Source organism: Morus notabilis, unplaced genomic scaffold (assembly GCF_000414095.1).
Source record: "Morus notabilis unplaced genomic scaffold, ASM41409v2 Scaffold322, whole genome shotgun sequence".
Taxonomy (NCBI): Eukaryota; Viridiplantae; Streptophyta; class Magnoliopsida; order Rosales; family Moraceae; genus Morus; species Morus notabilis.
This window is the reverse complement of record NW_010359499.1, coordinates 33,794-61,258: the sequence shown is the minus strand read 5'-3', so window position 1 is coordinate 61,258 and position 27,465 is coordinate 33,794. Positions and strand designations below refer to the sequence as shown.

General features: G+C 31.8%; 2 protein-coding genes and 1 pseudogene across 2 annotated transcripts; 1 reads left to right on the top strand and 2 right to left on the bottom strand.

Moving 5' to 3' along the window:
- LOC112090926 overlaps window positions 1-3,617 on the bottom strand; it is a 13,946-nt pseudogene extending 10,329 nt beyond the window's left edge.
- Window positions 3,618-14,556: 10,939 nt separating this feature from the next.
- On the bottom strand, window positions 14,557-18,807 carry LOC21401832 (WAT1-related protein At1g09380). Its single transcript, XM_010094636.2, has 7 exons — window positions 18,653-18,807; window positions 16,916-16,978; window positions 16,551-16,667; window positions 16,203-16,458; window positions 15,836-15,994; window positions 15,289-15,440; window positions 14,557-14,785 (listed from the first exon to the last, which is right to left on the bottom strand). Exons 1-7 carry the CDS (start codon window positions 18,796-18,798, stop codon window positions 14,557-14,559), a joined length of 1,122 nt encoding a protein of 373 aa, XP_010092938.2. The 5' UTR covers window positions 18,799-18,807.
- Window positions 18,808-21,584: 2,777 nt separating this feature from the next.
- On the top strand, window positions 21,585-25,804 carry LOC21401831 (GDSL esterase/lipase At1g09390). Its single transcript, XM_010094635.2, has 5 exons — window positions 21,585-21,922; window positions 23,954-24,142; window positions 24,619-24,782; window positions 25,118-25,379; window positions 25,469-25,804. Exons 1-5 carry the CDS (start codon window positions 21,676-21,678, stop codon window positions 25,699-25,701), a joined length of 1,095 nt encoding a protein of 364 aa, XP_010092937.1. The 5' UTR covers window positions 21,585-21,675; the 3' UTR covers window positions 25,702-25,804.
- The last annotated feature ends 1,661 nt before the right edge of the window (window positions 25,805-27,465 follow it).

Sequence of the window (27,465 nt, the reverse complement as noted above, 5' to 3'; positions counted from 1 at the left end):
AATGGCCCTATTTATAGAGTTTTGAGAATGCTAAAAAGCTAAAAACTGGATCATAATTAAGAAGTTACAAGGCTTAATCGAGGGAGAAAAACCATCACATTTTTTAAGAGTGGGACACGTGTCGCAACGTGATTCGTGCGCAGGAGAGACGTGGTGCACAGCTGGACCACGCGGAGGGAGAGTGGACGCGCACGGGAGAGAAACTCGCGCGGGGAGGGAGAACGTGCGTGTAAAGCGCACTTACTGGCGTGGGGAAGCAACGGGGGAGCAGCTGGCATGGGACCACGTGGCGTCATGTGGTTGGAGAGCTGCTGCACACGGGACCCACGCGGAAGAAAGAGGAAGCATGCCTGACGCGCCCGTGAGGAGAACTCGCCCGGAGGGAACGGCGTGCGCGCCAAGCGCGTGTATACGCGGGGACAGCTGGGTCCCACGGACCTGCGGCGCGGTAGAGGACGACACGTGGCGGCTGGGATGGGCTCGCGGCTTCTCGGCTCGGCTCGGCTGGACGATGGGCTGATGGGCTTTGGGCCGATTTGGGCTTTTCTTGGGCTCAAAAACCTGAAAAATAAAATAAATCTAATTAAAATTAAATCCTCTAGATTTAGGAATATTTAAAATTAAAATCACAAATTTGATAAAATAATTTGACAATTATGATTATTAAAAGTGCAAATTCGTGCACTTATCAATAACCTTCTAGTTTGGACCGTTAAATAAATCATCTACGTAAAAAACTTGCTCTGCTTGAGATGCAAGTATGAAAGGTTCATTTTCGTACCACGTGTCTTTAACAAAAACACTTATTTTATTTTTGTAGTGTTGAATCCTTTTCTTCCCCGGACGAGTGTCAAACCACGGACATTTAAAAAGCACAACAAAATTATCGTTCAAGTAGGATAGCTCATAGATATCCTCCAAAACTCCATAATACGTTAGGTTATCAGGTCCGCGAACACAAACACCACTATTTTGAGTACTTCGATTCATATCCCGATTGCGTATCAAAAACTTGACACCGTTCACCACATAACCAAGATAACTTCGACATGAGAAGCTTGAACCACTTAAAAGCGAAAGTATTTGATCATTCGCTTCTGGGCCATTCTACTGTCGAATATTGAAAATCTGTAAGGAGATATGCAGTCTGTTTAAAACGAAATTTTTTAATGACTTAACAATGTTAATGCAAATTAATTATAAATGTACCTTATTCTTAAACCATTTTGGAAACTCTTTCGTTTGAATTTCATCGAATGGTATGGTTCGACCGCCGTCATCAATCTCCCTCCTATGGTCACTGTTTAATAAAGAACGAAAGTAAGGGACACGATTGTATGTGACACAATCAATGAACAATTAAGTAACAAAACTTAAAGTAGTACTTACTCAATGAATTGCTAAATTTCTGGACACTTCTGTAGTACGTACCACTCGGCTTTCTCTCGTAAATGAGTATCCAAAGTGGTGGGGTTAGCCGACAGCGAGTTTCGAATACAGAAATCTTTTTAACAGTACGATCTTCATCGTCTACCCAATTTCTGGCCAGTCGGTTAAACCGTATTTCAACTCTAGTTAAATACAATGAACAAAAAGTTAGAGCTTCGTTCACAATGTATGTCTCAGCAATCGAACCCTCAGGACATGCACGATTCTTGACATATTTCTTTAACGATCCAAGAAAACGTTCAAACGGATACATCCATCTCAAGTGAACTGGTCCTCCTCGAATGGCTTCTTCAGGCAAGTGTATAACTAAATGTACCATTATGTCAAAAAAGGCAGGAGGAAAAATTGTTTCTAACTTGCATAAAATAAGCACAATATCTTGTTGAGCTTTCTCTAAATCACTTTTTCGCAATATCCTTAAGCATATTAACTCGAAAAAATTACTTAATTCTGTTATTGCATCAACGATCTCTTTCTTCATGAATGGTCGTATCTCTGTTGGTAATAATCGCTACATTATGATGTGACAGTCATGTGATTTTAGCCCAGTAATTTTATTCTTCCCTTCGATCACGTTTTTCTTTAAATTTAAAGCAAATCCATCAGGAAACCTTACCGATTTTAAGAAATCACAACAACTTTTTACCGTCGTCTGGAGATAGTGTGTAAGACGCATGTGGTTTCATCAAATGATCACCGTCTTTGTACAAATGCAACTCCTTGCGCACCCCCATATGTTACAGATCGATTCTCGCCTTGTCCATATCCTTGCTTTTTCCGTCAATGTCTAGAATTATGCCTAATAAGTTGTCAAATACATTCTTCTCAATATGCATGACATCTAAGTTGTGACGTAACGACAATGACTTCCAATAAGGCAACTCCCAAAATATACTCTTCTTTGTCTAATTAAGCTCGCTTGCATGTATTTTCTGCATGTTACCACCATACTTTTCATGTTTACCAGGCAATCTGAGGGACACATTTTGTAACTGAGCTAAGATTTGGTGAACAGATTTTCGAGCCGGTGGAGGTCGTTTCTCAACCTTACCATCAATCTTCTTATTTCTCATCCCATGTTTAATAGGAAGCCATTGCCGATGGCCAACAAAACAAGTCTTACTTGTTATCCTCTTTGAAGGGGTTACATCATTGCAAGTTGGGCATGCTAAATAGTCCTGAACACTTCATCCAAATAAACTACTACGAGCAGAAAAATCATTAACTGTCATGAGCAACATAGCCCGCATCTGAAATGATGTATTCAAAATCGCGTCACGTACAATTACTCATTCATTCCATAAATCTTTTAGCTCATCCACAAGGGGCCTTAAAAAGACATCCATATCCTTTCCGGGTGCATTTGGGCCAGGAATCAACAATGTTAACATCTTATAAGGATCCTTAGTGCATAACCATGGAGGTAAATTGTAGGCCATTAAAACCACTGGCCACATATTGTATGAGAGGCTCATGTTTCCAAAAGGATTGAAACCATCAGTGGCCAACCCCAAGCGAATATTTCCCGGCTCACATGAAAACTGAGGATACTTTTCATCTATTTCCTTCCATTCATTACCATCGACTGGATGACGCATTAAATCCTCATAATTTGAATGCCCATGCTGGTGCCACATTATATCTTTAGCTGTGTGACGAGAACCGTACAGACGCTTCAACTGATCTGTTAACGGGAAATAACGTAGTACTTTTCATGGCACTTGTTTAGTACCCTTTGTCTTTTTTTTCTTCCAACGAGATGTTTTACATACGGGACACATTTGTAGATCAGGGTTCTCCTTCCAAAACAAAGCACAATCGTACTTGCAGACATGAATTATTTCGTAAATTAGTCCAAGTTTACTCATGAGCTTCTTCGACTCATAATGAGAAGACGGTAACTTCACATCCGAGAATGCATCTTTCAATAGATTTAACAGAGCATCCATACACTCATTAGGCCACTTGTATAACACTTTTAAATGCATCAATTTCACTAAGAAATTTAAAGATGAATACTTAGTGTAGCTCAGATACAATCCCACCTGGAGCTCAGAAAGTAAATCTTTAAATTCAGTGTACTGTGCATCTTCTAGATGCACATGCGTCTCATCTAACATTTCATGGTCATCATTAATCACAGCAACGTCTTCTAAGACTGCAAACATTTCGTCTACTGGTTGATTAACTATTAGGTCGACACCTGAAACCGCTTCTACTTCACCTTGGTGAATCCATGTACTATACAATGGATCAAAACCAAATCAATGTATATGCGCTCTCACAGTTTCTACTAGATGCATTTCATGGTTTCTACATTTTACACAAGGACATATGATATGGCCAATTGAAGTTGAATAATTTTTGGCGACCTCAATAAAAGTAGATAACCCATTCCAATATTGATCCGACAATCGGTTCCTCAAATAAATCTAACTTTTGTCAATTGACATTTCAACTATACATAACAACAGACATAACAATTTATTAATGTGTTTAATTAATTTTAATTTTACTCTTTATTAACACAATTAAATTTTATTAATTAAAGTTTGTTAATGAACTTATTAAAATTCTCATTTTCTAACTAAATTTCGGCAACATAACGGCTTATTTTTCTTATCATCCAAAATTCTAAACCTGCAGAAAAATAACTTTAAAAGATTTCGGCACACCATAGCTGCAAGATGTACCACCCAGAACAAGAATCATAAACATATACTAAATTTCAATAATATAAGAAAATCATAATTCAAATATTGTCATCATAATCCCGAATTCATACAACTAAAAACTACAACAATTTTAAACTAAATAAATATAAAAAACTTACAAAGTTTAAAGCCACTAAACGGGGGCTGAAAATATAGGGATTATGTCGGAAGAACTGTGAAAACAGTGACGAAGGCGAAAAATTAAATGCCTACATCAAATTGAAACATCGAACATAATTTTTAAACACCAAAATTAACATTTTATTAACATCTAGAGTAACATATAGACACAATTCTTGATTAATCAATGCAAGTTTAAATTTTCAAATTCTCGAAATCATAAAAAATGACTAAACTCGAACAAAATTCCCAAACAAAATCTCTAATATTCAACTCCTAGAACATCAAAATTCTCATAACTCAATCCAAACACATACTCAATAAGAAAAATAAGAGCAATAAAATATTCTCAAACGTGCACGTTTAATGTTCCATTTTCCACTTTCTTCTTCCATTTTCTCGGCAACCAAACGAAAATTACAAAAAGAAAAAAAAAGGAGAAAACCCACCTCTTTGAAATCCTGGCGGGGGTGGGGCAGCGGGAGCGGCAGGAGAGGGAAAGAAGAGAGAAGGGATCAGAAGAGAGAGAGAGAGAGACAAGGGAAGAGAGACAAGGGGAGAGAGAGAAGGGGACGACCGACGGCGGGGGCGGCGGTGGCGGCAAGAGAGGGGAAGAAGGGATCGGGAGGGGGAGAATGGATCTGAAGAGAGAGAGAGAGAGAAGGGAAGATAGAGAGAAAGAAGGGAAGTGAGACAAGGGGAGAGAGAGAAGGGGAGGCCGGCGGCGGGGGCAGCAGCGGCGGCGACGGGAAGAGGAGGCAGAGAGAGAGAGAGAAAGCGTCGGAGGAAAATGAAGAAGAAGAAGATAGGGTATATTAGGTCAGATTTATTTGCGACGACATTGTCGTCGCAAATAAATTTAAAATGTTGTCACAAATAATAAACAACTGTCAATTATTTGCGACGACATTATATCATCACAAATAATTTTTAAGTCGTCGCAAATAATCATTTTTCCCGCGTCTACTTTTTCGTGAAATCTTAAAAAGATTATTTGCGACGACGAAGATACAATGTCGTCGCAAATAACCTAAAACTATTTGCAACGACAAATGTTGTCGCAAATAGTAACATATTTGCGACGACTTATCGTGGCAAAAAATTGAATTACCCTGACGCCAAAAATCCGCGCCATTGAAATTTGCGCTCCAAAATTATTTGCGATGACATTTAAGTTATTAGCGACGACATGATTATTTTATTTAACGGGGAGTAATTGGGAGGATTTGTCGTCGCAAATATGGTATTATTTGCGACGACAAATATCGTCACAAAAAAATTCATCACAAATTACCTTTATTGTTGTAGTGACTGAAACTATGTTCTTTAATTGCGACGGAATGGACGATGTTTAATTTGTCATTCTTTCTTAACTTTTGTCCTCCCCTTTAAGTTACAAAAATAAGAATTCGCCTAGAAATTTAAAAATGATAACGTACAAATAAGTACTAATTCTAAACGAAACCAATTTTTTAATTTTGTACTTTTAGAAATTATAAACAGTACTTGAGGTTTCTCCATTCCAAGTGTCTATCTCTCCTTTTTTTTTAAAAAAAAAAAAAAAAAAAAAAAAAAAAAAACGGATTCATGTGACAAAAAAAATACTAGATTTCGTTGGAATGAAAATAGAAAAGTACATCCACGTTACAAGAGCCCTCGGAGATCAGATTCAAAGTATATATATGGATAACAGGGATACAATAATTAATGATTCCACCAATGCTAATATTGTATGACAATTCTAAAAGGAATTAATGATGAATCGTTAATAGATATTGGTTGAAGGGAGTGATGGGTTACCTTTTAATTACCGTGTCATTATTATTAAAAGTATATAATATCTAAATATGAAATTGGTTATAGTAATTCCTGTTGCCGTGTCGTGTTGGTCTCCTTAATTGACACGGTAAGCCTTAATACGAACTCGGTCCGTTTATTATTCGTGTTAAAAAATAAAACACAAACACGACATGTACATTAGTGGGTTGACACGACATGACACGACTAACCCATTTATTAAACATGTTATAATAGTGTCGTGTCAACTTGTTTCTAATATCTCGTTTATAAAATGAGTGATAATAAAGTCGTGTCAACATATTTCTCAAACTGTTTCTCAATATAGGTAACAAACGAGTTGTAATTGTGTTGTGTATTAGTGTTGCCCTAATATGACACGTTTAATAAACGAGTTATGGCGGGTCAATTGCGGGTTGACGGGTCAACCTGAAAATGAAATGCTATTTAATTGTGTTTCACGAGTTCGACCCAAACCTATTTATGATAAACCCAAACCCATTAATTTCGTGCAGGTTTCGAGTCGTGTCGTCATGTCATTATCCAGATTGCCACTTTTATAATAAAATCCCAAAAAGGAACTAAAATGAAAAAAAAAAAAAAAAAAAAAAAAAAGTTTTAGGGCAAAAAAGCCAAAAAAAAAAAAAAAGCAAAGTTTTAGGGCAAAGAAGCCAAAAAAAAAAAACAAAAGGTCAACTAAGAAATAAATAAATTTTACAGAAAAAGGGACCAAAACGAAAAATAAAAAATAACTAGGCAAAAATAAAAAAAATGGATAGACAAAGGACAAAAATGAAGAAATAAATAAGTTGAGGGCAAAATGAACCAAAACGGAGAAAAATATAAAATTTTATGAAAAATTAAAAAAAATTTAGAAAAGGACTAAAATGAAAAAAATAAATATGTTATAGAAAAAATGGATCAAAAAGAAAAAAGAAGATAAAATTTTAGGGCAAAAATTTTAAAAAAAGGTCAAAATAGACCAAAACAAATAAATAAATAAGTTTTAAGGCAAAAGGAATCAAAACGAAAAAAATTGAGAATTAAAATAATAAAAGGGTAAAAAAGGTTTAAAATGAAGAAATAAATATCTTTTAGTGCAAAAAAAAAACCCAAAATGGAAAAACTTAAATAAAGTTTCAATACAAAAATAAAAAAAGATAAAAAAGGAGCAAAATAAAGAAATAAATAAGTTTTTGTTGAAAAGGAATCAAAATTAAAAATTAAAATTTGAGGACTAAAATAATACAAAGGTAAAAAAAAGACTAAAATGAAGAAATAAAATAATTTTAGGGCGAAATGAACCAAAACGGAAAAAAATAAAGTTTCAGTGCAAAAATTTAAAAGAAGGTCAATAAAGAACCAAAATGAAGAAATAAATAAGTTTTAGGGTAAAAACAACCAAAATGAAAGGAACAGTAACTTTCAGGACAAAAATAAAAAAAATGGGTTAAAAATGGGAGTAAAATGAAAAAAATAAATAAGTTTTATTTGCGTATATTGTCAAAAGAAAAAAAAAAGGTTAAATGAAAGGAAAAAAAAGTAAAAAGAAGGATAAGAACAAAAAATATATAATTTTGGGAAAGAAACAAAAAAAGAAACAAAAAAAAAAAAAAAAAAAAAACCAAAACGCACGTTTTAACGGAAAAAAAAACTACCTTTCATTGAACAATAATTTTTTGAACTTTCTATGTAATAGATAACTCTTGGAATCGTGACTTATGTTTAGAATCTAGTCATATCTACAAATGATAATTTCAATCTTGTGGCAACAAGATCTAGACATTTATATATATTGAAAAGGACAATATTAAGAAGATAAAAGAATACATAAACACCAAAAAATAGAGCAGCAATCCAGGATGACACTCACTGTAGCCACTAAAAATCCACCAGAAGTCAACTCATCTTTTTCAAGCCCTAAAGACACGACGGAGAGAGTAAAAAACATATTTTTCAGTGATCTCAGAAACATTCACGGCATTTGGAAAAGCATGCTCGTCAGTAAAAACAAGCCGCACAATATATTCCTGAATTCATATCCTCCATTATTGAGTAGGAAAAGCACCCACCGGTTGATAACATAGCATAAAACATATATTGGGTATATTCTTTATGTAATTAAAAAATCTATTTCTAGTTTCCATGTTTTTCTTTGTTATTTGAAACTTACGAATATCTGTTGCCTCATTTAGTTTGGTACAACTCGTCCCAACCTCAACTACAAAATTCATGATTGTTGGAGGATCGAGAAAATGATTGAACTGTTGAGTTGAATAAAAACTGGTAGTTTTATTTATTTTTTTTTTTTTGTGAATATCATATTTAGCCAATAAATTGTCTTTTAAAATTTTTTTTTTGATAAGTTAGGTCATTAACTGAAATATATAGTAAAAGAAAAACAATTTTTCTAGGGCTAGAAACTTGAAGAGGGTTCTATATGTCAAGCCACAAGAGACAACCAAAAATTGTGATTATTATTATTATTATTTTTGATACAAAATAAGATTGAACCATAATCCTGCACCCAAACCCTCAGTACCACTAGACCAAGAAGTCTTAGGCAGGATAGTGATTATTTAAAGAGTCTTGAGAACAAAATAATCTATGTAAAAATGTGAGCACTACATCTGTAAAGAAAGTGCCAATCTTCCTACTCCTGGTGTTCGAAAGGGAAATGGCAAGTTGCACAAACAAAGCGGTGTGTTTTTACCAAATAAATTTGATCATTTTTTTTTATTGTCGATATATTAGGTCATTGTTTTTTGATAAATTAGGTCATTTTAAAAAAAAAAAAAAAAAAAAAAAAAAAACATTGTATAAAATTCTTTTTTAAATAAAACAGTCTCTTTTTAAACGCTATAACTCAAATATTAGTTTATACCTATTCATGCGTCATATATATATGCATATATATTATATCACAACAAATCAATATATATAATATATAAATTAGGTTTCCCCTATCTAACCAGGTGCAACATATAAGCTATGAGATCTTATGTTGAGATTATAATTGAGTTTTATAATTCAGAGTTTGGGATATGATATCTGACATGATAGCTACAGATATATAAAAGCCAGCAATACATGTGTATTTATCTTTCCTCCCAACCCAATAACGTGGTATGCACAAATTCACATGTTAATTAATTAGTAATCAAACATTAATTGAGTTGTATATGTCTATTAATTGCGTTCCACTATGTCCTAATTAATTAATCAACATGGAATAGTATCGATTTCGAAACCTATATATAAATAGATGCTTTCTGTCACAAGTTTTAAAAGCAACAAAAAAACATCGAACATCTGTCTACCATACCAGGAAAAAACATATATCGTCCTAGCTATCACAGGTTGATCACTATGGCAAATTATCGTCCAGTGCTAGTCCTTGCATTGTCGCTGATGATAATTAGCATGAGCTCAGTGGCCCATTGCGATATTAATGCAAACGACATCGTCGGTACTGTTACTGGTACTGGGACTAGTACTGGTGCTACAAGTACTAGTCGTCTTGATCAATATGATCCGATTGCCAAAGTCCATGTTTTTGGCGATTTATCAAAGTGCGCACAGTCCCAGTTCTCTAATTTCAACCAGCCTCCCAGAAGTCAGTCATCGGTCGCTCAAGTATATTTCACTTTGTTGTGTGGCCCCAAGAGAGTTGCTGTTGGCCAAACAGTCATCAAGAACCCATCTAGTTTCATCGATTTTACTTTCGATCTTGTCGACAGCCGTCACAATTCTCCGCCATCACGCGACTTGGCCGACTGTTTAGTAGTTTTAAGTTTCCTTAATTACAATGCTTGCGCCGCCAAAGTTCAACCCCTCGCAACCGTTGACCCTGGTTCTACTGTACAACAAGTGCTTGGGATTGGTGATCAACAGAATTTTCCCAAGTATGAAGCCAAAGAATTTTTTGCTTACAATTAATTATTACGCATAATTAATTTCATTCATACATACGTACATGTGTATATGTATGTACGCACCAACTATCTCTATTGCTTGTATTGTGTGTTTATTTTGCACGTTCCTGTCCTCGTCTCCAATTATTTGGTCTGCCTTTTACTTCTTAACTTTTTTTGTTTCCCCTTCATGTTGTGGTGGGAAGTGTAATTCCTTATGTTGTTATTTATCTCTTATTGGTATTAATGATTATTGTTACCCTTGAAACTTTATGATGTTGAAACTTTATAAATAAAACTCAAACAACCAATTTTTAAACCTATTTATCAAACGGATGTTCAAAACTTTTTTAGTATAGTGTTTCCTCTAAAAAAATAATAAATAAATAAATAATTTAAAATTTTATTCAAACCTATAAAGTAAACCATAACTTATTTGTTCTAGATCAGATAAGATATATAAACTAATTTAAAAAGAAAAGTACCCAAAGCGCCCTCTATACTAGTAAGTTGATCAAAAAATACCCCTTTGAATGTTTTAACCTTTTAAAAAGAAATATAAAGACTATCTTTCTTAATCTATATTAAATACTTTGTATAAAAGTTATATTGAATACTATTTAAAATTAATGAACTAAGAAATTAAATAAATTACTATATATTAAAACTTAAAAAACTCTCAAAATAAAAGAAAAGGAAAAATAATCGATGTCGCCAACCCCTTTCATGCCAAGATCTATCATTGCAAGACCATCCTCACGCAAGGCCACCGTCGCAAGGTCCCTTCAGCCAGATCTTCGGTTGTATGAGGTTACCCTTCACTTAAGAAGAAGAGAAAAAAGAAGAAATTTATTGTTTTTGTAAACAAAACATTTGACCATATCCCTACTAGCAAAATTGCTACATTTAGGCTTTCATGCTCAACCAATACGCACCCCAACAAAAATTGCAATCCACAAAGACACTGTGAAAGAAGACAAGCTCGTCCAAAACCTATTTTTACTATCGGTCATTTTTTAAACACAGTTTTTAAGTTTTAAGATATATTATATTTAATATTTAGTTGATTTATAATGTTTTAAATATCATATTTCATATATATTAAAAAGGGTAATATTAAAATTGTTAAAAATTTATTCGCTTTGGGGTATGTTATGGCTATTTTTATAAGTAATCTAGAGGATATGTAAGGTATTTGTATGATAAAAAGGTCAAAAGTGATCTTATCATGGTCAAAAAAAAATTATACCACGAACACCCATGCCACATCATAAGCCACTTTGGACAATCACCCGAAAAATTTCCATCCTCATTAAAGGCCCGTTTGTTTCATGGGTTCAAATCAAATAGTTTAAACTAATTTAAGGTGACGTTTGATTTATAGGTTCAAAATTATAATTTATAATTCTAATTTTTAAAATTTAAATTTTTTGTGAGAAAAAAATACTGTAACGTACTAAGAACCATGATCCAGAACCAGATCAGAACCTTCGAAACAAACGGAGTATAAATATTTTTGAGATAGGAGAACTATTTGAACCAAAGTTTGAACCCCATTTACCAAACATGATCTTAAAGGCGCCACTAAATGTGTAGGTAATTTGTATTACCACGAATATATACTATGTGGCTAATAGTTATCTTCAATGTACTGTCCTTACCCACACATTTTTTTTTTATCGGCTACCCACACATAAAAAATGTGTGGGTAAAGCCAGCCCTTATTTTCTTAGAGGTGGCTAAATAAGAACGTGAATACGTGATATAGAATTTGTTCTAAAATGATTTTATTTTTTTGTATAAAAATAAAAATAAAATCGTTATTAATCTTAAACATAAATTATTTTTTAAAATGCGTTTGGTAGTTTTATCAATATATTATTTTCAGTATAAAAAACTCCATTAATGTCTCTCTTTCTCTCTCTCTGCTCGAGAGAGGAGAAAACGAAAATAAAAAATGAAAAACGACTAAAGTCATTTTTCATTTCTCTCTCATTTACACTAAACTAAAAAATCGTTTTCATTTCCGTTTTTTGTCTTTATTACGCCAAACGTCGTTTTAGAAACGTTTTCATTTTTTCTTTCTCGAAAAACATGAAAAATAAAAACGAATCAATTCCAAACACAGCATAGTCTCCTTGCTGAATCTAGAGAGATTTGTTATGGTGCTTGTTTCATTCTAGGACGTCGACTAGGAATGTTAAGGAAAAAAAAAAAGATAGAATCGCGAGATTGAATCAAATCAAACCGAACTAATGATTGGGAACTTTTATGATGCCGGGAGAAAAATTCTCGACACCGTGCCGGAAGTATCATAACCTATAAATTTTATGTTGGAACTTGTAAACTTCGAATGTTGGAGTTATGTAAGTTATAATAAATTTATGAATTTTAAAGTAATAACATGATCTATGAATTTTATGTTGAAACTTCCAAATTTCGAACATTGAAGTTGAACTTCCAAATTTCGAACATTGAAGTTGTAAAAATTATGATAGATTTGTGAACCGCCGTGAAGAGATCATGCAAGTTATTTTTAATTAGTTTGTTCTGATTGGTTAATCTACATGTTACTTTTGTTTTCTCGGATGTCGTTTAATTAGACTTTTGTCGTTTGTGTATTTAGCTGTCATTTTTCAAAATTATAGCGTTTTTCTCCTTTTCATGTCGTTTTCTGTGCATGTATTCCCGTTTACCTTATTAGTACCCTTTTTATTCCTGTCTTTTTAGTGCATTGTCGTTTGTTTACTTAGTTTTCCTACTTCATATTTTATCTATAGTTTGAAAAAAAAATTCGATTTATTTTATTGTTAATTTATAAGTTTACATACTAATAATATCTAATATAGATTTTCTTATTAAAAATTACAGGAAAAAATCGTTGAGCACGATTTTGGGTTGTATATCCTAATTATTAGCGCCTCCGGATCACCGTACCGAATAATTTTTTTTTTTCCCTGTTCCTTATTTTCCACTTTGTGTTATCATGACTTACTTACTTTTTAATTTATTAATTATACTAAATTATTGGTTTTTCATTGTTTTGAAGTACTACTCCCTTCTTTAGTAGTTTTCCAAACTCATGTAAATGGTTTCTTTTTTTTTTCCCCTGTACTAGTGACGTATATATAAGTATGTATTATTACCATTTAATTGTAGTTAATAGTACTTTTGTAGTACTGTTCAGAGATATATAGTAATAATTAATTCATTAGCAAAGGAACCTAGAGTATTGGTTCTGTTGCTTCGCGGAAAAAAAAAACAAAAACAAAAGCATGTCAACTAATTAGACATTGGCTTTGTTTGGTATTGCTTTTCCCTCCTAAAATCGGCTTCTGCTTATAGCAAAACTGATTTTAGTATTTAGTAAATCTCTTCAAAAGTGTTTTTTAAAGAATTTTTTAAGAATCTATAACCAAAATTAGAAGCAGCCTAAAGACAATTTTAGCTTTTAGATTATACGGGAATCAACATAGTATAATTAATGAAACTTTCATAATACCTATAATAACCCTAATGAAATTTAAAATTTACAATCTTCCCAATCTAAAATTTAAAATCGTAATATAATATAATAGTAATATTGTAACAAAAAAATATCATAATTATATTAATAACTCTAATATTATTATTTTATCATATAATATGATATTATAATATAATATAATAATAATTAATATAAATAAATATTAATATAATCTTATAATTCTAATATTGTTATATATTATAGTGTATTACACGTTATAGTTATATAATATATTAATTATAATATATTTGTTTAATATAATATAATGATGAGTATATAATATAATATAGTTGTAATTTTTAATTATATTATAACTTAAATATTAATATTTCTTATGTAATATTATAATATGTTTTATAATATTGTAATTATATTGACCATTTTAATAATATTATTATATTCTATATCATAGTTATATAATATGTTATTTAATAATAGTTTTATTGTATTATACTAAATATAATAATAAATATACATTATATTGTAATTATATATATTATATTATAATATAACAGTTATTTTTAATTATTTTAGTTATTATTTTAATAATTTTATTATATTTTATATAATAATAAATATATATTATATTGAAATTATATATATATATTATAGTATAATATAATATAGTCGTAATTTTTAACTATTCATAGCAATTCAATCTCATAATTTACCAAACGTTATTATACTGATTTTGGAACCAGCACAGCTATTATAATTATAGTTTACCAAACACTCAACTACTTTTTGTAATAACTGCTTCTTCCTTCAGCACAACTAAAATTAATTTTTTTAAAATCTATAGCACTACTAAACTAAATCATTGTAATATATGTCTTTGTTTTATATGTATGTTGACGACCCACAATAGAAGAGATATTACATTAACTCAGAAAAAGGGTGAGAGAGATCAGATATTACATGTCGGAAATGGATCTTATTATTGTAAACCATACATTGAAATGAAGCGTGACACAATGCATAATAAGTTACTCGGAGAACAATATTGCAATATATATATTTTTTTTGTATGTTCAAATTAAATAGCTTCTTCATCAATATGGTTGCAACCATTTGAGCAGTACTGTACATAAGGTTTCATCTGTATCTGTAATTCCAAGTCCTCGTTTATCTTATCATGATTTGCCTTTGATGCTTTTATTGCATCTTCTGCAATGGTCATGATCTCTTGTATTCGTTCCATCTCCTTACCCTTTCCCCACAAAACAGCATAGAGACCCGCAATGATGAAAGTAGATCCTAGAACACTACATCAAAACCACACATATACATTATATTATGTACTATATAGTTAGTTCATGGAGCATCACAATTAAAATTTATCAATGTAAGCACATCTTTTCTCTAATCTTGATCATGTGGCTCGTTTTGGGTGCATTTTGGTATTCAACAAACTATTACATATATAATAAAATAAAATGTGAGACAAACAGCCGCGGAGTCGCGTATTATTGATGTGTCTCCACTAACATTTGAAAATTTTGATTTTAATTCTTAATGTTTTCCTAAAACTAGAGTTATACTCCTACTTTATAAGAAAAATTATACTTGTATTTCCACTTAATAATTGAAACACATATGTTCCTATTCAATCTATTTCTTTCTTTTTTTTTTTTTTTGTAGTACTTCTGGTGAAAAATTTTCTAGCTCAAGGTTTGATTATGTATTCTCAATTAACAATGAGAATGAACATATAAATTTAGCTTATAATTAAGCAGTCAAAGTAGAGGAATTATATGATATAACTCACGTTCCAATGTATATTTTTTCCTTAAGCAGCGCCCAACTAAGAATAGCCACAATAATGAGCAACAATGGGCTGAACACTGACACATAGAGAGGGCCTTTCCTCTGTATACTCCATGAAGTGAGAAAAAATGCTATTGCTGAACCCATTATTCCCTGAAAATTACTCATAATCAGCATTAAAAAAAAAGAGAGAAGAAATATAAAAATCCCACTCAAAATGTCATTTTAATATGAATGTGACCTAATGGCATAAACTTAACATCGATGTCACTCAATTCACCCCAAAAAAAAAAAAAATACCAATAAGATAATAAGAAAATTACTTTTTTTCTTCTTAATAAAGATGATCGGTAATCACCTGTTAATCCGGTCTTTGAAGTATCAATTTTTAAAAAAAAAAAAAAAAAAAAAGAAATCAACAAAGATAACAAGAGATTATGCGCCTTTGAAGTATTAATTTTTTTAAAGAAAGAAATCAACAAAGATAACGCTTCCTAAAATGTAATAATTAATCTTTTGTCGTTGTTTAATTTGGATGGAAGAATTACGGCGTAAAGAGAAGCAACAAGCCTTGTGTCATTCCGCAATGACCATGCAGAGATTTTGTGCTCGAGGACAAAGCCAATGGCCCCACACTCTACGGTGGCCATAAAACACATCAATGTGGTGCTTGTGTAAGGAGCTGGAAACTTTTCACTCATACCCGCCTGAAAAATGGTTATATCACAATCCCAACAAAAATCATGTGTATATATATATATATATATATATATAATGGGAAATACCAAAATGTCAAGCAAAAGTTCCCAGAGAATAGAAAGTATATGCTTTAAAAATATGCTAAATTTTAACGAAAACGACTACCTCTAGATTTTTAACTAATTAAGTCAATAGAAATATTGGTGTTTTACTTACTTGGATAATGAACCAGGCTGCCCAACCAACTGTACTTAAGATGATGAAAATAGGGCCTAAGAGGGGATTAGAGTTGACGGTATTGGAAGTGGTACTTTCTCTAACTTTCTGAAGATATGACCAATTCATGTTTGGCTCACCCAAACCAATTACCTTTCCCTGGTAGAAAGACAACATCATGGCCCCACCCACACATAAAATTGTCCCCACTATCTTAGCAATCCCCGATTTCTTCCTTATTTCTGCTGATTCTTGTCTGTGAGTACATAATTAATTAACCAAATTATACAACATGTTACAATTATTACAATTGACATAAGAAGGTTATATAGTTTAATTTGATTATACCTGAAAATAACTGCTAGGAGAAATGTGACTGCTGGAAGGATATTTGATAGCGCACTTGCAATTATTGCGCTGGAGTATTTCAATCCCAGGAAGTAAAACACCTGGTTTGCGACTGCCCTGAATTTTTTTTTTTGTTTTTTCCCCAAATCATGAGCTTTAACCATAAGTTGATATGTTACTTACCACACATGCAAAAAAAAAAAAAAAAAAAAAAAAAAAAAAAGCTCAAGTTGATATGTTAATTTTGAAAAACGATGTTTAGCTCTAACAGGCCACAACCCCATCATACACAAAGTGATGAGGCATGTAATGAGATATCAATGCGATCATGTAATGAGATATCAGATATGGAGATTGAAGCTTACCCGGTCAACGAACACAAGAAAATTTGGAAAAGAATAGGAAACGTGATCTTTGGCATCGTTTTCCTGCCAAAAAAGAAAAGAATGTGTTTGTGGTGAAAAAAATATTTTTGAAATTTGATTTTACTATTAATTACCGTCACTATCATGGAGATACAAAGCAGTCATGAAAAGCTTGAACTTAACACTAGCAAATTAAGAGGAAAATGACAAAGCGCATATACCTATGACATGCACACCCAGTGGCTTCTCCTTTAGACAAACGTTTTGGTACGTTACATTACGGCACAAAGACAGCAAAAAGTTCACATGCACGGCATGCCATTTTAGTAATTTACACACACACACACATGATAAATAAGAAACAATTTCAATGGTTTCCAATTTAAAAAATCTTCAAACATTTTAACAATTTATATTTATTTATTTTATTATTTAGTAATTCAGATTTAATCGCACGACGTCCCCAAATTTAGGGTGTACTATAATTTCTTCTTAATATAATATTATACGTATGGGAAATCAGCTTTAAATGATCTTGAGCTGCAGGGCTCTATTCAGGCTTTCGACCTTTCCCTAGCTGGAAGCTCTAATTAATTACGTTTCAGGTTTCTAACTGTATTTTTCAATGTATGTGTGTAAAACGAGGGGAAATAATGACGAGTCTGATTTTAGACTTCAAAACCAAAACTGAAATATTAATTTAGGTTGTTCCACATGTCTCACGTTGCTAGCTCTACAATTAGTGCCTGTCTTCTTTCTTTTTTTTTTTTTCTTTTTTTTTTTTTTTGGGATAGAAAATTAGTGCTTGTCTTGTTAGATCTTCTCATATTAAGATGCAACTATGTATGTAGCTAGGCTAGATGATCTGCTTAGTTTCCTGCTTTATTTCAGCTTTCAGCAAGATATTAATTGAAATATAAGTGGATATAATAAGTTTTTTCCGTACATTCGAAGAAAAACAATACGCATTATTCCCATTTCAAGAATGGAAAATGGAAGACCCGTCAACATCAATTTAGCCGTTAATTAATGAACAAAACCACAGGAGGAAAGCGCATTTTTCTTTTCTTATTATCAATTTGTTAAATATAGTGGTGGAAAACCAAATGGCTCCGCTCCCATTTTAGCGAGAGAAGAAAAATCTTCCGTTCTAATCTGAAATCATGAATAACTTGTGTTCTCTTAAACTTCAAAGCAAACACAACAAGTAATCCATATAATGTAGTATTCTCAACTAATTAAACAGAAATCATGGACTGTGTCTTCAAAGCAAACATGACGATCATATTACATGTACTACCACTCGGCTTGTTATAACCAACTCGGTAAAAACCCTAGTGAAAACTATGCCTTTTTGTATGAAATATCATTGTCTTACGTCTTCGGACATAAACAAGAAACTTAACTAACGTTTATAAGTTCACAGTTTGAATCATGGTTTAAAACCTTTTACTACGGTGTTTGTTCTTTTCATAAAAATTTGAATTTCTATTTAAACTTTATGTTGAAATTTATGAACTAAACGGATCATTAATTTACGTTAATGAAATTTAAAAAAAATAAACAAAAACAAATACAAATACAAACAACAAAATGTCATACATTCTAGTAGTATTTGAGGAATTACAAAAACATGCCAAACTCGAAATATCTAATAATTAAACAAATGCATGTACTCGAGAAAAAAGGTAACTAAAGTACATGTTCTTGAGCATAAAGTTGCGGATTGAAACATACCATTCCATTATATAACTAAAGGGACCGATGGCCATGGTCGCAAATATTTGCCTGTAAGCAACAAGAACCAAAGGGTTCATGCCTGATTCCAATGCAACCTTGGACGTAATATTCATACCAGCATAGCAAACTTGCACAAACACCATCACCAAGAACGGCACACAGTCACCAACCTTGGTGTTTCTAATTGCCATATTTTGCTATATTTTTCTTTCAAGTGCTATATACCTTTTTGCTAGATATATAGCCAAGAAAGAAAAAAAGGAATTAGAAAAAAGAAGGAAAAAAGAGATACTCTTTTAGAGAGAAGATGTATTAGGAAAGGACTAAGGAATGAGAAATGAGAAGGGAATACATATATAGACACGGATGCTCAACAGAAAGTTAAAGCGAATCCTGCATTAAAAAAGGGAGAAGAAACCCCATATCGGAAAGGCTAAATTTAATAATGATAAATTTCTTGTAACACTTGTGCTCTTGCATGGGCAAAAGGCCAAAACCGATTGCCACTACAACACTAAAGGTGCTTTCAGTTTTGTCTTATGGCAATTTGTTTTAGAGAGTCTTAAAGCAACCAAATTGCATTACTCCACGTCAGCAACTAAACAAGAAAGTGGGTCCCACTGATTTTTATGTGGGTCCAAAACCGCACTAAAATTCTATTGGATGCAATGAGTTGTATATGATGGTTTTTGGTGTAAAGAAGCAAAACCCCAAAATTTATATAAATATCTATAGGTTTTCAATGGTTACATTCCGTTTACTTCGATGATTCGAGTTTGTAATTCGAAGTGAGATGTGATTTTATGTGAGAGCTTTTTACTGTAGCCAAAAAGTTATATGTGACTGTTTCTGAGAATTTTTTACTGTAGTAAAACTCAAATTCTAAACTCGAATCGGTAAATTGAATGGGGCCTAAATATAAAAAGTTAAAATCTCATTAATTGTAATTATTATTTTTTTTTGTTAACTATCTAATTTATTATAACTATCAGATTAAAAATATTTTATGGTTAAAACAATTATACTTATTAATGACTATGAGAGTAACCATATTAAAACCACACTTATATACATACATATATTTATATACACACACACACATATATATATATATATATATATCCATTTTGCATTGGGAAAAGAGTCATCCGTGAATTTATCACCTGAGACCCCTTCATTTCAAGCCTCTAGGTGATGTGAGGAACGTAACACATGAATAAAATGGTCTTTCACAATTTATGCCGTTAGCCAGCTTGCTTCTCATGTTTCATCAAGGAATGCTCTTTCTTGGAAACATGATATCTTATTTATTTGTAAGATGTGGGATCTCATTGATATCTATGAAATGTAGCGTTATTGGTTAAGAAACAAATTAATTTTAACATGCCTGGAGCTCTCTGGCAACAATTCATCATCACCAACTTTTCCTTTGCCACATCCAGCACCCAAAAAAATAATAATAATAAAAAAAAAAAAAAAGCTATATTGAGCTGTACATTCTTTTCCTTTAATCACAAGATAATTGAACACGAGCAAGATAAGTAGTGACAATATTTTGATCGGCAAAGTTGCATAACCGCCATGCTGGTGAAGGGAGTCTGTCGGGTTACCAGAAGTGTCAACTGCTCTCGTATTACTAGTATAGTCTACTGTGTCACCGATAAAAGAAACATCAATTTTTTTTTTTTTTTTAAAGGTGATTTAAATATTACTTTAAAATCAAAAGAGTATCACACATATATGAACGATATTATATGAACATACAATAAAGTTATACGTGCTGATTAGTCTGGGTACCAGACAATTCCTCAAATTGTATCACATAAAAGTAAAAGCTTTGTTTCATATATATATATATATATATATATATATATGTATGTATATCTTATATATTTTTTGGTCTATCATACTTAAGTTTTCAGACCCATCTAAGTTTGAAATGTAAGATTGAAACTAGACTTAAGCGCCTAAGAACATTAAATCTAACCAAAATAAATAAGTAAAAATATACTATTAAAAGCAGTTTGGCCCATCACATATAATGTAGCAGTTTGTTTTCCTTGTTCTTCTTAAAAAATAAGGATTTAGCGAATGTTGTTGAGAGCAGTCTGCATTGTTATAAACACCATTCGTATGTAAATTATATGAGGGTATGCTACCTTGATATCCAAAATTTTTTTCCTTAAACAAGTTTTTAAAAGGTTTCAACAGGAGTAAAAAGAATACGTGAGTTAATCCATCAAATTTTTTCTACTCTTTTCGATTTGTACAATAAAAAAAAAAAAGTAAAAATGATATATCAATAAGGTAGAAATGATGTTTCAATAAAATACATGGAATAATCACAAAGTTTCCTCTCATTATATAAGTTAGTTAAAGATGGTAAAAAATATATATATTACTAAAAAAAGCTAAATAAAAAAAGGAAAAAAGAAAGGGTCTTTTACCTTTTTATACTCAATGTTTTAGATTTATTTAAAAAATATACCCTGAATTTTTAATTGCTACAAATATATACCCTCAAATTATGTTTAATAAATAAATTTGTACCTTTTGGCTGTCAACACTTGATTTTAACCGGTGAAATTACCAAATTAATCTCCGTGGAATGACCTAATTGTATATATGTTTGTAACAATCAAAAACCAAAGGTCACCACCAATAAAATTAATTTGACAATTTTAAAAGTTAAAATTAAATGTTGACCGTGAAAAAAGTACAGATTTACTTATTAAATATAATGTTTTAATAATGTGAGAGTATACATTTGTAGCAGCCAAAAATCAAGAATATACTTTTTGAATTTCCCTAAATTTAAAATGCAAGTATAAAAAAGTAAATAAAAAAAACGCTGGATCAATAGACAGATACGCAATCTTTTATAAAAGGAACATATAACAAGAGCGAAAATAACGCACAAAAAGAAAGATTTTATTATACACACATATTCCACTGGCCAACTGTCTTACTCTCTCACAAACACACTACCTATATTATCTCTCTCTCTCTCTCTCTCTCTCATGGCTTCTTTCCCTCACTTTCTCGCTCTAACTCTCTCGCCATTGCTTCTTCTTCTTTTGATGGCTCACCCAGTGGTGTCGCAGTGCAAGAACAGACCAATCATCTTCAACTTCGGCGATTCCAACTCCGACACGGGTGGACTCGTCGCCGGACTCGGCTTCCCAGTCAACCTCCCAAACGGCCGCTCTTTCTTCCGCCGCTCCACCGGCCGTTTGTCCGACGGACGCCTCACCATCGACTTTCTCTGTAAGTACACTCTAAAACCACCTGCCAAATAGTATTTACCCATATTTTTCCTTTTCTCTTTTTTCTTTCTAAACTTTTTTTTTTTAAAGGTCTGTTTATTTCATTGATTTGAGTTTAAAATTTAAGTTTTATTATAATAAAAAACTCTTAAAAATAATAATTTAAGTTTAAAATTTGAGTTTTATTATAATAAAAAATTCTTAAAAATAATTATATTTAATTTTTTTATTACAATAAAAAATTTTCATATAAAATTATATCTCAATTTAAATTATAAACTCGAATCAACAAAGTGAATAAGATTTAATTTTTTTAAAATTTTAAATTAAATATTTGAAGAAACCCCCATCGTTTTTTCAGCCAATCTGTGTCGGCACACGCGACCGTGCTTTTCGTTTTCTGCTTTTTTCTTTTTTCGTTTCAAATAAAAATGTGTGTCGTTTGGAGGAAAAATGAAGTCGTTTGAGTGCATTTTATGGGTCCCATCTGACATGGAGTTTGTCCTCATTTCTCGGGATCTAGTCATCAATAAAAGTAGGTCCCAGCGCCTCGGTGTTTTCACTCTGCCTAGATTTTTTGCCCATCTCCACAGTTATTATTAGCGTCCTGTTCTCCTGCGTCGTTTTTTGTACCCTTCCAGTTGTGAGAAAATGATATTGCACCTACCACCCTATACTGGTAGAGTGGTGCAGTGATTTAGATGTTTTTAGGATTTAAATTGTAGTTTAAGTTACGGTGTATTAAATTATAATTTAAATCGGTATTTAGATATATAAATAAATTATAATTTATATTAAAGATAAAATTTGAATTATGTTTAGATTATTATTTGGTTGGGAGATTTATATCTTGATTTGAATTATAGTTCGTGATTTATTATAGTGTTTTCTCTCACAAAAAATACACGTAAATCAAAAATAATTCTAATCTCATGATTCTAATCCATGAACTAAACGTCTCTGAAGTACTGAAAAGTGTCATTAAAATTTTATAACAAATATTATAAAATCTCATTGTAAATGACATTAAAAAATATACAATATGGATGAGAATTTATTCTTCTCTTTACTATGAACACATTAAAAAAATTACATCTCAAACAGAATTAAAACGAATAAGTTATGATGTTTTTAAGTTTGAAATTGAAGAGAGAAAAACATAAAATCATTTTTTTCTGTAAAAAGCAATTCTGATTGTTAGAATTTAAGGGGCGGTGAATACTAAAATTTAAGAGGACGTTTGATTGATGGATTCAGAATCATTCTCGATTTACGGTGTTTTTTGTGAGAGAAAATATTGTAGTGAGTCACGAATCATAATTCGAATCATGACACGAATTTTTGAACCAAATGCACTCTAAGAGTTTGAACCATTGTTAATGGTTTGAATTGTCCTTAAATTATTCTCTACTAAACATTAATTTAAATTTTGAACTACGATTTGAATACTAAACAACAACTTGGATGGTTGAATCAAACAGAGGTTTTATCTACTAGGACGAAAGGAACGGAAAATGACATCAATAATTCTCAATTTATTATCAGAAAGAAAAAAAAAATCTTATTCCACTTCTAAATCTTAATGTATAAACTGCATTTTTTATTCTTAATTTTTAAGGATCTGTTTTGTGAGTGTTCGCATTAAAAAATAAAAATATAAATCTGACTGTTAAAAAGTTAATCTAACGCTTAAAAGAACGGTATTTATGGGTTGAGCAAAAATAAACTTCATCCGTAAATTAATTCAACGTGGAGGAAAAAGAGAGAGAGAGAGAGAGAGAGGAAGAAATAGAGGAAAATGGTTAGGAATTGATCTATGGTGGTATGTGTTAGTTAGCGTGAGTGACGATCTGTGTTATGAGTTATGGCAGCGCAAGTGTGTCCTCAAATCAATTTCATTTTATTGCTATATTTCAATGCTCTGACAGGTTATCTTGTAGTGGGATCCAAAGTTGCTGTGCCCTAATAGTATATAATGACGATTTGATTTATGCTGTTGTATTTGATCCTTATTATTATATAAACATTGCAGGCCAAAGTTTGAATACCAGTCTTTTGAGTCCATACCTAGACTCTTTGGCAGGGACCAAGTTCACTAGTGGGGCTAATTTTGCGGTGGTGGGGTCCTCAACCTTACCAAAGTATGTACCATTTTCTTTAAATATTCAGGTCATGCAATTCCTCCACTTCAAATCTCGCACTCTTGAACTTTTTACAGCAGGTAATTAATAATTTAGTATACGTTTTGTGTTCACAAATTTGAACAGAATTTTTTTTAAATAAAAAGGACAGTAATCGATGCTAGGTGGAATTTGTTTACTCTTTTCTTTTTTTCTTTTTTTTTTTTGTGCGTAATTTAACTGCGCATTCATATGGTTATTATGAGTTAAATCAAACTGCGCTCATAGAACACAGTTGATGATGTTGCCCGAAAGATTATATGATTTCATATTATATGCGCTGTCCAATTTAAATTTATGGTTGCACTCAATTATCCTACATGCAGTAGTAGAATTCCTTTTTTCAATTACAGCCGTTTAAAGCACCATGCAGTTTTGAGTTTCTTTTGTGCTTTATTGGATGACAACGACAATTGAGAATGTACTGATACAATGACACCCACTTTACACAGATAATTAAAATAGAACATAATCTTGTGTAGGTGAACTGATCTTGTGATGCTAAATTTTGTTTTAGGTTCGGAACAAAATCTGATCAATGATGACGGGTTTGGGAATGCACTTTACATTATTGATATTGGACAAAACGACATTGCGGATTCATTTGCTAAAAACATGTCGTCTGTACAAGTTTTGAAGAGAATTCCATTGATAACCATAGAAATCAAGGCGGCGGTTAAGGTGAGCAAAGTAATTGCGTAGAGTTTCATTCATCAATATTTTTGCTGGAACCTTTTTGTCTCTGTTGGTGAATTAATATGACCTCCAACTAAAACTAAGGCCACACTTTATATTTATGGGGATAGTGAATGATTTAATTTTAAATAGCTTTTGTTTATCTGTAAATATTTAAAAGTTAGCTTGTCCCTTGTTTCCAAAAATAAGAAAATTATTATATTTAAGTTCAAATACCACGTGTAATTGTGTATATATATATATATATATATTACTATTCATCGATGGAAAAGTCGTAACGTTATTTTCCAATTCCCTAAATCTTACCGTATCAAATGCAGGCTTTGTATGATCAGGGTGGTAGGAACTTTTGGCTGCACAATACAGGGCCACTAGGTTGTCTTCCTCAAAAGCTTTCATTAGTTAAAAAGGACCTAGATCAATATGGATGTATTTCAAGTTACAATGATGCAGCAAAGTTATTTAATGAAGAACTACGCCGTGTAAGCCTAAAAATGAGATCTGAAATGAAGGATGCAAAAATAGTTTATGTGGACATTTTCTCCATCAAGTATGACCTTATTGCCAACCATACCAAATATGGTAATTATTGAGCCTACTACCCCCAAGCCATACATCAAAGTTTTACCTTTAACAAAATATCATACGAATTCATCAAAAATATTTGGCAGGTTTTTCAAGTCCTCTAATGGCATGCTGTGGTTATGGTGGTCCTCCATACAATTACAACATCCATTTCACATGTGGTCAACCCGGCTACCAAGTTTGCGATGAGGGATCGAGGTTCGTAAGCTGGGATGGAATTCATTACACAGAGGCTGCAAATTCCGTCGTGGCCTCAAAGATACTTTCCACGGCTTATTCCACGCCTCGTGTGAAATTCGATTTCTTTTGTAGCAGTTGATCTTTTGTTGAGTTACAATATTACTAAAGCACTTCTTGTATTGCGCTTCCTACCTTTTGCTCTGTAATTGCCAAGAGCTGCAGTGACCCTTTTGGAAAGACAATTTGCGTTTACTGTAAATAGTGGCTTCGACAATCACATCACAGACGGATATACGAGAAAGTAAAAAAGCACGCATCAAACGTCAAATTGAAACCAATGACGAAAATAGTGGTATTGATGGAAGTTCTATCAGGTCAAAATGTTATTAGAATTGCATCTTGATTTGAGCAATACAAGTGTCATGATAAATGGTGCGACGTATTTGATCTCACCCATGAATTCTCCCAATTATTTGCCTAATTAAATTGGGCAAGGATAATTGAGCATTTCATATTCAAAGTAATCACTAAAATCAAAAGGGTGCGTCTATTAATAGACACCCTTCATCTACTTTATATATACTAATTTTTAAACTACTCCGCATTTTACTTGTTACATTCTTTTTAAAATTTTAAAAAAGTCGCTATAATTAAAATGTGTTGGTTTTCCTTTTTTCACCCACTCACCAATCAAACATATCCTTTTTTTTTCCACAATATAGGATCATTAGTTTTACCAAATACCCGATTCAACGAAAAGGTGTAAAAGATGCAAATAAAATAAAAATTAAAGGAGAAGATGAACACAGTAATTTATATAAAATCTGCATATAATGATAACATATAGTAATTCGGATGAAAGATTAACCATTTTAGATTATTCTATTTTTAAGGGAGTTTCTACATCAAATGTTTTCCAATAGAAATCACCTTGAATTGGCTGAAGTAACAACTAATTTATGAAGTACTAATTCGGACGACTACTTGAAGTAGTAAATTATTTTTTGTGGAAGTTTTTCAAAGGAAACATTCGTTGTTAGTATACAACAAGCCAGGTCAAATCATGATCTCACCGTAATATAGTACAGTATAAGTTAATTAAGCCCCTAGATATAAGATTACAAGAATTATATTCGAGCAATGCGTATGAAAAACGACATTTGAGTTAGAAATTTGTTTTAGTTGGAATTTTTCCAGATTTCAGGGAAAGGAAAATGAGATTTTTTTTTTTTTAATGATGGGTGTGTAATGAGTATTTTCTTAAAATTTTATTGTCCTTAAAAATAATTTTATTAATAGTTATTTTAGTAACATTAAAAAAGAGAGTAAAAAATAGGGTGTCACCCAAATCAAAATTATATGGATAAAATACGAGGAACCTCATTGGAGAAGCTACTATAATTGGATTCATATTCGGCCACCCCGCTTAAACAGGTTAACCTGTTTGAGTGTGGTGGCCTAATATCCTTATAAAACTTCGATTATGTTTATATTATAATGATATAGGATTTGAGTATTTTACATTTAATATGTAATAGTTATAACTAGTCAACTTCGGATCAAACTTACAAAGTTATTTACAATCCTGTTTGGTGCCAGGCTAGGATAATATAGTTTTAGGGGACGTTTGGTATGCAGTAATCTTAAGGATGAGAATGAGAATCTACAATATTACCATGTTTGGTACAAGAATTATAATATTTAGATTCCCAGCAAAATGATTACCATGGGATTCACTTTCCCTCATTTTAAAGTAATTTGAATACCACCCAACATGGTGTTATTCAAATTTCTAAGAATCTCAAAATCATGGGAATCTTATTATAATAATAATAATTATTATTATTATTATTATATTTATTATTATTATTTAATATTAATAATATTAATAATAATATTAATT

Excerpts from the sequence above, each read along its gene's own strand:
- LOC21401832 (XM_010094636.2), bottom strand. The coding sequence starts at position 18,798 with ATGGTGTTTGTGCAAGTTTGCTATGCTGGTATGAATATTACGTCCAAG. Across the intron at positions 16,979-18,652 it reads TTTAGTTATATAATGGAATG|GAAAACGATGCCAAAGATCA; the intron begins GTATGTTTCAAT and ends CTTTTTTGGCAG. Across the intron at positions 14,786-15,288 it reads GAAAAAATATACATTGGAAC|TGTTCTAGGATCTACTTTCA; the intron begins GTGAGTTATATC and ends GTTTTGATGTAG.
- LOC21401831 (XM_010094635.2), top strand. The coding sequence starts at position 21,676 with ATGGCTTCTTTCCCTCACTTTCTCGCTCTAACTCTCTCGCCATTGCTT. Across the intron at positions 24,143-24,618 it reads TCTTGAACTTTTTACAGCAG|GTTCGGAACAAAATCTGATC; the intron begins GTAATTAATAAT and ends ATTTTGTTTTAG. Across the intron at positions 25,380-25,468 it reads TGCCAACCATACCAAATATG|GTTTTTCAAGTCCTCTAATG; the intron begins GTAATTATTGAG and ends AATATTTGGCAG.